General features: G+C 45.7%; 1 protein-coding gene across 1 annotated transcript in view; it reads right to left on the bottom strand.

Moving 5' to 3' along the window:
- Nucleotides 1-11,300, bottom strand: part of KPNA3 (karyopherin subunit alpha 3) — a 79,238-nt gene extending 67,938 nt beyond the window's left edge. The window contains exon 1 of the mRNA XM_084609765.1: nucleotides 11,047-11,300. Within this exon, the coding sequence (XP_084465891.1) occupies nucleotides 11,047-11,133 (87 nt within the window). The 5' untranslated portion in view covers nucleotides 11,134-11,300. The remainder of the gene's footprint in view (nucleotides 1-11,046) is intronic.
- Between the last annotated feature and the right edge of the window lie 1,304 nt (nucleotides 11,301-12,604).

The raw sequence follows: 12,604 nt of genomic DNA, 5'->3' as shown, positions 1-12,604 counted from the left end.
TCACCTTCTTGTGAACTGTTTGAAGTGGGCCACCCTGATTATCACTACAAAAGTTTTTTTTCCTCCTGCTGATAATAGCCTATCTTAATTAATTGGTCTCATTACAGTTGGTATGGCAACACCCATTTTTCATGTTGTGTGTGTATTTTATATATATAAATACATACACACACACACACCCCTACTGTATTTTCCACTATTACTGTGTTTATCTTCTACATCTCAGAGGGGCATTATGAAGTACTATTATAACATTTTATAGATGGGTACCTGAGGCACAGAAAGATTGTGAATTGTCCAAGGGATGTTTATAGCAGAGCAGGAATCAAACCTAGGTCTCCAGAATCCCACCCCGCAACCTTACCCACAAGGCAAGGTATCACAGTAATATCTGATCTCCACTGGTCTTCAGATTATGCCCACTGAAGACTAAAGGATTACATAGGTGTTGAAGGCATGATCAGGACCATGAAAACTTTACTACTGGTGAAGATACACAAGATTTTCAAATTAATTTTTTCTGTCAAATCCCAACAAATTGAACAAGTAGGATATATCCGTTACTGAGTATGGAACCCAACAATGAAATTTTTTTATTAATTTTTGAGTACATCGATACTGCAAAGCTTCCATATTTTCTTGAAAAGCATAACCTTTGAGATCTTGTTGCAAAGACAGTCTATCACATAGAAACCAAGTCTGCAAGCAGAAAGAAACATAACTAAGGGTAGTGTTAACTTCCACCAATTATCTCAGAGGACCATTTGTTCTGTAGTTTGACAATCACCAGTATAAAAAAGCATGGACACAGAATTGCAGTTGAAGTCACTATCAAAAACAGCCACAGAAGTGATGGAATATGGGGAAAATAAATTTTCAGTGGAAGGTGATTGATTCAATGAGAAATGCTCAAATAATTTGACTCATGTAATACAAATGTCTGTGCAACATGTAGGTGGTATTTTGTGCTTGCTGTATTTTAGTAGCCACGCTGTACTTGCATCGAAAGTTTCAAAATGGTTGGAGAAGTTTACTTGTCCTGAAAGAGTAGGCATGTGATCCCAGAACCCTAGCCACATTAGCTGGGGGAAGCACACCAACACCTGCGGAGGCAGAGCCAGCAGCCCCAAGAAGTGCAGAGACTTCCCCTAACAGTGAGGTGTGGAAAAGCCCAGCCAGAGACCATTGCTCTCCCCCAGCCTGTAACTTATACTATTACAGTAGATCCTAGGTACCCCAGTCGAGTATCAGAGTTCCACAGTGTGAGACACTTCAGACATGTAACCTAGAACAGCAGTTCTCAACCAGGGGTCCAAGGCCCCCTGGTGGGCTGTGAACAGGTTTCGGGGGGGTCCGCCAAGCCAGGCTGGCATAAGTCTCATTGGGGCCCAGGGCAGAAAGCCAAAGCCCCACCTCCCCAAGCACACCTAGGCCTGAAGCCAAAGCCTGAGCAGTTTAGCTATGCAGGGCCCCAGGCAACTGACTTGCTTACTACCCCCTAATGCCTGGCTTTTATATGCAGAACAGTTGTGGCACAGGTGGGCTGTGGAGTTTTTAATAGCATGCTGAGAGGGCCTCAAAGAAAGGTTGAGAACCCCTGACCTAGAAAACAGCTCCTGCCCCAGACAACTTCCCTTCCTGTCATACTCACCCCACTCCTGGCCTCACAACACCAACAAAATTAAGCAAGAAAAAAAACTGAAGATGACATGTCCATCAGCCTGACCATTTTACCTGTCTGCTGCATATTCTCTCATGCTCTTTGTACATGTGTCTTTTTAGATTCTATGTGTTTCGGGATAGGGACTTTATCTTCCTAAGAATTTGAGAGAGTTGCTGTAGAATTATGATTAGGACCTTTTAGGACTACTGTAATAATAATGGTCCAAACAGTTTTTGGTCCTGAAAGAAATTACTACCTCATTTTCCCCAAACTAATTTTGACAACTCTGTCTCCCAGCCAAAAAAGGGTGCTAATGGAGTTAGAGATTAATTTTTACACTTAATAAGAGGCATTCCAGATGGTAGAGGCAGTAGCTGCTAAAGTTGTTAGAACTGAGTGGGTAATAAAGAGAAAAGCAAGAGTAACTGGAATGAGATTTAGAGATGGATATTGTACAACCAGCCAGTATTTAGAAGCAAATGCTATGTCATTAGAAACTTGACGTTTCCACCCTTTCCAGTTATATAGTATGCTTTTTTTAGACTCTCTGTCACTACTCTACCAAGAGTTAGTCAATCACTGGTCAAGAATTTGATTTAGTCAATCCCATATTTCAACTAATTCCATGCAGTTCACACCATTGCACATTATGAGGGGCTGTTTCCCTTTACCTGAAGATGCTCACTTGTAGCTTCAGAAAAAAACTGACAAAGATCTTACTCTAGCAAATCTAGAAAAGTAGTATTTAAACATACTGAAAAAAGTAATGTTTACATAAGATTTTTGAAATGTTTTTAATCAAAGAAAGTACAAGTGAGTCACATCATACATGTATTTAATTTATGCGAATTCAACTATACGCGCTCTGCAAAAAGAAAAAAGATACCTGTAAATAGTGCAGGCGATTCTGCCCACCATTCCACCCAATGACCATATGCGTGAGTGAGCGTAAGATGAGAGATGTGAATCTGCTGTTCCCTCAGTCGATCTCAGTTCCCATGTGCCTCTCATAGTGTGAGCATCTCGCCACACTGAGTGCGATTCTAGTGTTTAAAGATACTGTGCGTATTTTTTTGTACAACATGGCCCCTAAACACAAGCCAACTACTTCATCTGGTGCTCAACTGAAGAAACAGCAATCTGTTCCAAAGCTGGAGGAAAAACTGGCTGTGTCAGCCTTATTGATGTGGTATGTTGGTCTCCAACACCAGGCGTAGATATGACCGCAACGAATCTAGCATCTATGCAATTAAGATTCAAGAGAGAAATTCATCAAGGCATGGCATCAAGTGCTCCAATAACTACTAAGGTGACGAGCCAGGAGCGTGATAAGACTTTTGTGAAGACTGAAAAGACATTAAACTTATGGCTGGAAGACATGAACCATAAACATGTGCCTATCGATGGCAACATGTTGCGAGAAAAGGATCTTAGCCTCTACGTGCTGTTCAAACCTCCTGCCAAAGAGGGACAGCCTTCTAATGAGAAGGAATTCAAAGCAAGCCAAGGTTGGCTTAACAGTTTTAGGAACTGCTTCAACCTCAAAAACGTGCAGGCTACTGGTGAAACTGCATCTGCCAATGAAGAGGCAGCAAAAGCCTACCCCAAACAATTAAAGAAAATCATAGAAGAAAAGAGCCATCTTCTGGAACAAATTTTTAATGCTGACGAGACTGGACTCTTCTGGAAAAAATGCCCAAACCACACTCACACTCTGAAATCAGAAAGACAAGCCCCTGGCTTCAAAGCAGCTAAAGACCATGTGACTGTTTTGTGGCAATGCAACTGGGCATTTAATAAAGCTGGGCTTGCTCTACAGAGCTGCAAATCCCTGTGCCCTAAAAGGCAAGAACAAAAATCTCCTGCCTGTGTTCTGGCAACCAAATAAGAAGGCTTGGGTGATGGCAGCATTAAGTGTTGCTGATCGTAGACAATGCTCTTGGCCACTCTGCGTCACTCCAGTTTGTGCATAACAATGTTGAAGTAGTCTTTCTCCCCCACAATACCCCCTCCATCCTCCCAACCAAGGAGTGATTCGCTGTTTCAAGGCCATGTACAGAAGGCTTATGTTCTCAGATACATAGCACTAGGGATGCTGATCCCAATCTTAATGTGATGGAGTGTATACTGTACTTTATGGGCGATTTAAGGGATTTTTCAAGAGTAATTTTGACTATACGTAATTTTCGCCTTACGCGCTGACTTTAGAACCTAACCCCCATGTAAGATGCGACTCCACTGTATAGCAGATTTGAATTCCATGAAGTTTAACATTTTAGTTTAGCAGAAAAGTTAAACATTTTCCACTGTGTTCTATTAGCTGTTTTGTGAGGTAGACTAGAACTGGGTGAATTATTCCAGAGAAGCAGCTCCTGAAGAGCTATCCTTCACTAACCTCTTGCTCTCTTCTAGCCCCATGTTTTCAAAATACAAGCATATTCTTGTCTATCCATTCCTCAAAAAGCCACCGTGAAGACTTGAGTCAAGGGAGATTGAGCAGACCACAGTATGTTTGGAGATGCACTCTACATAGGACTACATTTTAAATCTATTTGGGAATGGGTATAGAAGGGCAGCCATTCATTTGACAATTTGTCCTAGAGAGCACACGACACCTGTGCTCTGGGATCTACGCCGATTGCCCTGGGAACAACATGAGATAGGCTCTCTCTGAGACGATGTACTGTATCAGTTGCGATCAGCTGAAGTAATGATGCTATGTTCCCCTTAACATAATAGAGGCCAGAATCAGTGGCTAGTGCTTTTCACTCTCCCATGTGTGGGAGTGTTATTATATGGGAAACTAGTAGCAATACTTATTTGCTTAACACTTTCCATTATAAAATACTCTTACAACCCTTTTTAGAAGCTCTAACATCTCCATTGCTTGCAGAAGGCTTTTGAAATTTGGCAGAAAAAGAGACCCTGATCTAGAGACATACCTTTCATTTACTGCATGAAATTCTGTTCAGATTTGGCTGACTAATAAGGTGTAAAAAATTGACACTGCCCCGATCAGCAGGAAAATTTTGACAGCATGCCAAAATAACTGAACATGAGCAAACATTCTGAAGAGTTGGGCCCATACAGCTGCCAAAGTTGCAACAGCTGAAGCAGACACTACACTGCGAACACCTAGAAACCAGCAGAGTCATAAGAACAATGGCAGAGAGAGAATCACAGAAACATAGGGCTGGAAGGGATGACAGGTCAACTGGTCCACACCCTTGCACTGAGGAAGGACTAAGTATTATCTAGACCAGTGGTTCCCAACTAGGGATCTGAGGCCCCCTGGAAGGCCACAAGCAGGTTTCAGTGTGGCCACCAAACAGGGCCAGCATTAGACTCGCTGGGGTCCAGGGCTGAAAGCAAAGGCCCTCCCATATGGGGATGATGCCCCTGCCTTAAGCCCCACCACTCGCAGTTGAAGCTGAAGCCTGAGCAATGTAGCTTTGCAGGGGGCACCTGCAGCATGATGCCAGCTATGGGCCAGGACCCCTGCCCCTTCTGCCTGAAGCCCCACCCTCAGCCAAGCCAGAATGGGCTGGGAGCCATGGACCCTCCACCTGCCCAGGGTCGGGGGGGGGAGGGGGGCGGGACTGAAAGCAGCCCCTGGGCCCCCGCCCAGGGCAGATGGAGGGTTCACAGCTCCCCCCGCAACTCAGTTACAGCCGGAGGACAAGGCATCGGAACCACAGCCTGGCCACTGTAAGAGCTGAGCAGTCAGGCAGCTGAGAGGAGATGCAGACCCTCCACCTGCCCTGGGCATGGGCCAGGCGCTGCTCTCAGATAGATGGTCTGCAGCACAGCACACACACCCCTCCCCCTGGCCTCCAGGGGAAGGAAGGATGGGGGTGAAAAGTGGACAGGACAGGTCCATCCACTTTGAAAAACTGGGAGGACCATGGTCCCCTGCCCCCCTGTCCCTCCCATTCCGGTGCTGATGCATGAGGCCCCAGGCAATTGCCCTGCTTGCTACTCCCCAACGCTGGCCCTGGTTTTCATATGCAGAAAACCAGCTGGGCAATGGAGTTTTTAATAGCATGTATGCGGGGTGCTCAGAAAGAAAGATTGAGATGCCCTGATCTAGACCATCCCTGACAAGTGTTTGTCACTGGAAGTTTTTAAGAACAGGTTTGAGAGCTATTCCACAACCTCCCTAGGTAACCTGTTACAGTGCTTAACTACTCTAGGCTACACTCCCATGCCCCTGCAATCCAGCCCCTTCTTGGAGCCACTGTATGAAAAAGGAAATCCCTGAACTCCAGGTATGGGGGAGAGAGCTGAGCTCCTCTGTAAGTCCCAAATGCAGCCGTACCAATCTCTTCCTACTCACTCCTACCCCCAGACTCTGGGGGTAACACCAGCAGCTCATTCCCCTCCCCAGGAAAGTAGCCATCTCCTGCTACCACCTAATGTAGTGGATCATGTAGCTCAAGTGGTAGAAACCTGTGCTGCAGGGCAGATAGTTCAGGGTTCAAATGCTTCTGATTCGTGACTTGGGTTGTTACAGTTGTATATGAGAAAGGCAGAGACATTTTTAAAATCTCCAAAGTTACAAAAATTTAGGTTGCTAAGTCAAGCTCTCAAAAGTTAGGAAATGCCTTAAATAGTTGCCTATGCAACCTTAATTCTCGCCTCTTATGTAATGCTTTGTAACAATTTTAATTACATGATCACATACTTTTTCCCCACCTCACATAGAATGTGCAGGATGGACACAGAAGGGTGCATGGGCAACCTTGCAGATCACACATTTCCTGACTTTGGGGTAGGAAGGGTTGTTTTGTTATTTTACTTTGCAACCTACGTAACTTTCTTTTAACGGTTTTCTTTTTTGTATGTTTTTATTTATGACTGCTTGTTGGTAGAAGGGATGAGCTAACTGAAATGGTGTGATCTGTAATTTTAAATAACTGGCAGGACACCATGAGACTGTGCATGGGTGCTATTTATGGCTCTAAACAAAAATATGAGTGTAACAGACCAGAACCAGGCCAGAAGTTAAGGCAGGGCAAGAAAGGATTGACAGGAGTCAGGGAAGTTAGCAGCTGGGACAGGATAGGGTTGAGGGAACAGGTGCAGGGGTTGCAGGTAGAGAGCAAACTAGAAACCTCAACAGCAAAATTGCATTTTTTTAAAAAGTCAGTTTAGTTGCAATTTCAGTGTCCACTTGATGTTTTATAACTGCTTTTCTAAATTAAAAGGTTTGATTGTACTTAAAATATATCACAGTTTGTACTTTATATTACTTTGTTAGTACAAGGCCTGGCCTACACCTAAAACTTAGGTCAACTTAAGTAAGCCCCAGTATAAAAACTGCTAGGTCGAAGGAAGAATTCTTCTGTCAACCTAGCCACTGCCTCTTAAGGGGGTGGATATACTACAGCAAGAGAAAAACTCCTCCTGTTGCTGTAACGTGTGTCTACACTAGAGCAGAGTAGCTGCAGCACTGCATCTGTAATGCTTTTAGTGTAGACATACCTTTTAAGTGGTTTTGAGACTTTACAGGACATGCCCAGTTTAAATAGCAAAGTTACAAACTCCAAAAAAGGCTTACACAACTTAAGTGTTGTATCACTGCAGGCTCTCACAAGCAAACGCCATGCATTTGCTCATATATTGAGAAATTGAAAATCTGAGTCTTTTCCTATATATTTTAAAACTGAAAAGAATGTTTAAAAAGTACTTCACAGCGCAATTTGCAACAATTAAGGTTTTTTGTTGTTTATAAAACAAAGAACATACGTTAATTTCATGGTTACAATTTGGTGTTAGACTGTTACTAATCCATTTTTTGGAAGGACCACTTTTTTTGAGATATTAACAGTACTACACATAGGTTGAAATTCTGAGTCCATGGGCATAGCTTGAGTAGATTGGCTGTGTTCACGGGCAGCCAGCACAGGGGTAGGGAGACAATTCTTCCCCAAGTCTGGAACCAGGGCAGTCCAGTGGTCCGTCCTTTTGCAGTCAGCAGACTGTACAGTTCATGAATCCACTGGCCACACAACTGCTCACCAACATATCCCTTTCTTTTCTCCTACAGAGGTGGGACTGCAAAACTTGGCTCTGTGGTACACAGGATACTGCATAGTCCCACTGTGCTCTCTCTCAAAGACCTGGCCCTGCTGTACAACAGAACCAGTCCTTTTGCATATAGAAGGATTCTTCCCTTAAAAAAAAATGTAAGGACTACTCAGGTTATAACAAGAAGAGGTTTTACAGCATAGCAGATCCAACAGTGAAAATATCAATGTTAATTATAATTTGAGAAAAGAATATTGGTTTGCCAGAACATTTTGTACCTGACCAAAAGTGATTTTACAGTATTCAATAATATTAGTTGAATAGAAGCTAAAGGAAGAGGGTTACTTAAACAATATACTCTACATTCATTCAAGCCTGGTTAGCAGAAAGAAGTCAGTAACCATCAAACTGATGACAAATTGCTATGGAGTATCTTGGTCAACAGTTTAGATCATGCTTTTAGTAGATATTCTTTACTTAAAGTTATCTACAGCAATGAGCATTAATTTTTTTTAATATCTCCTATAAAGGAGGACATCTCTGTTGTAGTACAATTGCCAAAGCCCAAATAATTCTCAACCATATCAGTTACCAGATTGACAATCTTATCGGAGACAACTGCTTTGTAGAGCCCTGTGTGGTACTATTTTTAATCCCATTCCCACTATAACAGCAGGTCCTGTGGGATCTCAGTCCTGCTGCAGGGCTCTCTACGCTAGTCCCACACAGAGCTCTATTGCTTTGCCCAGTATAGCATAGAGTTTATCAAATCAATGGAACATCTCTGTAAAAAAAACAGTACCTTTTATTCAGAAACAGCTCAATCCATCAGCATCACCAGATAGTAAGTACATAATGTCTTGGGGCAAAACAAGGACTATTCTTCTAAAATAATCTCCTGGATATTCTGGTAGCCTAATAGCTAGCTAGGTAGAGCTATTAAAAAGGATACCTCTATTATTTACTTCAAGATAGATACGCTGGACAGCGAGAAAAAGAATGACAAAGTTACTGGAACATGGACATTAAAAACAAGCCATATGTTCTAGGATTTTGATTCTTTTTGCCCCCCCCCCCCCCATCAGATTCTAAGTTTCATTTAAAACACACTTCTAACCTTAAATTAATTGTGTCAATGAGCAACTTTTACATACTTCTATACTTTTCCTTTCAAGAAGGATATTTTTGAGGTATGTGCATCAATGCTGAACTGAAACAGGTTTCCTTACCAGGTTTAAGCTAAGCACCCTTTTTCTTACCATGGCTGCACCCTTCGACTTGACAAGCGCTAAGCAGTGTGACCCATCACCTTGAAAAGTAAGACTTCAGAGCTTGTCTCTACAGCCTGTTCTGGTATAACTCCACTGACTGTATTCTGAAATAACTAGGCTTCCAAAGCACAGTAATTATTCCAGAATAGTGTGTCCACATAAGGGAGTTACTCCACTGTAGCTATTCCAGTATAACTATTCCTATGCCTGCCTATTTCCCCATACAGACAAGCCCTCAAATCCCCTCTCCGCAGTGGTCAGTTTCAAACACATCTGCATATCAGGCAATTTTAAATGACTGAGGGTCCCCACATAGCATAAACTGCTCTGTTTGCCCCTGCTTTGCTCTTCAACCAGTCAGGCCAGTGATTGGGAAGGCAGAAGCTTAAGATCAGCACTGCTGAAGCAAAGCCAGTATTCTCAACAGGGAGAGAGAAAGAAAAAGAAAAAGACAGAGGGAGAGGCAAACAAAAAAAATACAGCCCAAGATTGAAAATGAGGGAAAAAAAACAAAAGACAGAGGCCAATTACTAGGTGTAAGGGTGGGACATTTTTGGCTAATCTAATTATCACTGTTAAATTGTCTCCCAAAAATGGAGAGAGAAAGCCTTTCTGTAAAAAGATCGCATTCTCCATGGAAAGAGCATTGTGTGCAAGGGAGATTTACCACCACCAACTTGAACAGAAATTAAGATAAGACTAGCTTACAATTTGAATGTCATCTTTACAAAGACATGGCTCCTGTTAAACCAGGTCTGCAAAGCACTGCCTCCACCCAAACAATAGTAGTAAGGGTGTGAATTCTGCCCCAACTCAAAATTTACCTTAAAAGGGTGTAAATTCAAAGTCTATTTTGGATTATTTAAATACTATAATCATCAAATACAGCAACATAATTGAGGAACACACTCAAATGGAGTCAAAATACTTTAACAGTATATTTAGGCTCACCATTCCCTTTTTCATCCTAGATTAACTTTCACTTCAGAGAGATATTTTCCTCATTACTTTAGCTAGAAAAGGACAGATGTCAGCCCCTCAGAATTTCTCCTCTTTTTCACAGTGGCTACAATAAAAGGTGCTTATGGTATTGAAGGGTAGTGGAGTCAAAAGACCTAAACAATATCCTCGGGGATTCAGTTACCTTTGTAAAAGAGACAGCATTTCAGATTTGAAAGGTGGATTAAGGAAGGATATCCCTCCGTGCTGCTTGATGTAAGCAGCTGGAGACTCTCAGCAGATCTACATTGCTAAGCTACTGCCGTCATTTCAAGAACCTTCTGGTGTCATTTTAAAGACTGGGGGATTTAAGCAAGAATTGGGAGTGAAAGCAAGCGACCATCACCATGTGTGTGATAAAAAAGCTCAGCTGAGTGTGGGAGCGGCCCTTGCAATTTCGCCACTGGCCCCTATAGCCCGGCCTAGGCAGGCCTACAACCTTTGAGAGAGCAGCCTTTCGCACCAGCCCCGACGTGCGAGGGACCTGCGGCCGGGTGTTTGGGGGAAGGGGTGTTGTTACTACCCGAAGGGGTGACACAAAAGGCAGCCAGCCCCATTGTCCAGCCCCTGCAAGCGCCGCCGATCCCTTTGAGCCTCGGGCAGGGAGGGGAGGCGGCAGCTGGTTAGCCGGGAGAGGAGGGGGCCACACGGACACGGGCGCATCCCGCCGCCTGCCCAGGCAGGCCCAGCCCCTCACACAGCCCCATGTGGAACAAGCCGGGGCGGGGAGCGGCGCGACCGCGCCCCCAGCCCCCCCATCTCCGCCCGGCCGTGGGGCGAGGAGACGGCGGCCGCCATGGGCGGCTGCAGGCCCGCGGCGGGGCGGCGATGGGAGGCGCGGCCGGCCGCGCACCCCCTGCCGGGCTCCCTACTCCCTCCCCAGGCCGCGCCCGCATGACGGAGAAGAAAAACCCGGAGGGCATTTTCCTTGCGCCCCCGCCCGGCCCGCCGGCCGCCCGGCTCGGAGCGGGGTGCGGGCCCCTCCCCTCGAGCCCGCCCGGGGCGGAGGAGGAGGGGGAGGAGGCGGCGCGGCCGAGCTCGGCTCCGGCGGGAGCGGGACCCGCCGGCCCGGCCCAGACTCACCTCCACGTCGCGGCCCTTGTTCTTGAAGCTCTTGATGCGGTGGTTCTCCAGGCCCGCGGCGGCGGCGGCGGCGGCGTTCTCGGCCATGGCTGCTCCGGCGGCGGCTCCCAGCTACTGCGAGGCGGCTCCGGCGGCGGCTCGCGGGGAGCAGGCGGGAGAGGGCGGGGGAAAGGGACGTTCCGTGACGAGCGCGAGGAGGGGGGATGGAAAGCAGGGGCACGCGCCGTTGCTGAGTGACGGAGAGCGCGGCTCGCGAGGCATGTGACAGTATCGAACACGCCTCCTCTGCTTCAGGCCCGGCTCCGCGGCTGTGGCTTTATGCTAATTTGAGGGGCGCCTAATTTGCATAACGCGTAATCCTTCGGAGTAGCGAGCGGCGGAGACTACAGCCCCCGGCATGCAGTGCGGCTTGGAGCCTCGAGACTATACGCCGCGTTGCACCCTGGGTCTTGTAGTCTCTGTGAGCCGCATTGTGCTGTGCTGTGCTGTGGGTCGCCCAGCCCACTCTGCCGGTGGCGTGCACACAGCGCGCTGTGCATGGCGGTCTCCTAGGGAGGTGGAAGAGTTGCAGCTGCCCGTGGCAATGCCAGGCTTTTGTAGCACATGCAAGTGCTGGAACAATTTGTATAGTGCGGGTGCTGAGAGCCACTGACCCAAACTGTAAATCCTGTGTATAACGGAAACCACTTCAAGCCAGTGGGTGCTGCAGCACCCTGTACCCCTAGTTTCAGTATCCAGGCAGGATGTCTAGATGTCTCCTTCCCAGCTCCCCCAACCTAGACTCTGCATTTCTCTCCTGCTGGGGGGCATTTGGGGCACGTTTTTCAGGCTTTTCTCTGCAATCGTGGAAGCTGGAAACATTTTTTAAATGAAAGCTGAGCTTGCCCTGTATTCCTGAGTCCAGGCATTGCGGCTTTAAGACAAATGCCAAATAGTTCAAGACTTAATAAAACCATGGGAGTTGGCAACACTGCTTGTGACTCAGGCTATGTGTCTATGTGTCAGTTACCTGGCTAATTGGCAACTTCCTGGTTTCAAGTGACCCACTCAATCAGGGTCTCAGGCCATCACCACCTCAAATTAGAATCATACACTGCTGCTACTCACAGACGTGAGGTTGCAATCCCGTGTGTGTCAGCTTTGATTACCTCAGCCTGTCATGGCAGAGGGGCCATTTACATTGGTCAAACTGGACAGTCTCTATGTAAAAGAATAAATGGACACAAATCAGACATCAAGCATTATAACATTCAAAAACCAGTTGGAGAACACTTTAATCTCTCTGGTCACTCCATTACAAACCTAAAAGTGGCAATTCTTCAAAAAAAAAAAAAAATACAAAAACAGACTCCAACGAGAGACTGCTGAATTGGAATTAATTTGCAAACTAGATACAACTAACTTAGGCTTGAATAGAGACTGGGAGTGGATGGGTCATTACACAAAGTAAAACCATTTCCCCATGTTTATTCCCACCCTCCCACCCCCGTTCCTCAGAAGTTCTTGTCAACTGCTGGAAATGGCCCACCTTGATTATCACTACAAAACGTTCCCCTTT

This window comes from Lepidochelys olivacea, assembly GCF_965140295.1.
Source record: "Lepidochelys olivacea isolate rLepOli2 genome assembly, chromosome: 1".
Lineage (NCBI taxonomy): Eukaryota > Metazoa > Chordata > Testudines > Cheloniidae > Lepidochelys > Lepidochelys olivacea.
The sequence above is the reverse complement of the archived record's forward strand: the minus strand, read 5'-3'. Positions and strand labels throughout refer to the sequence as shown.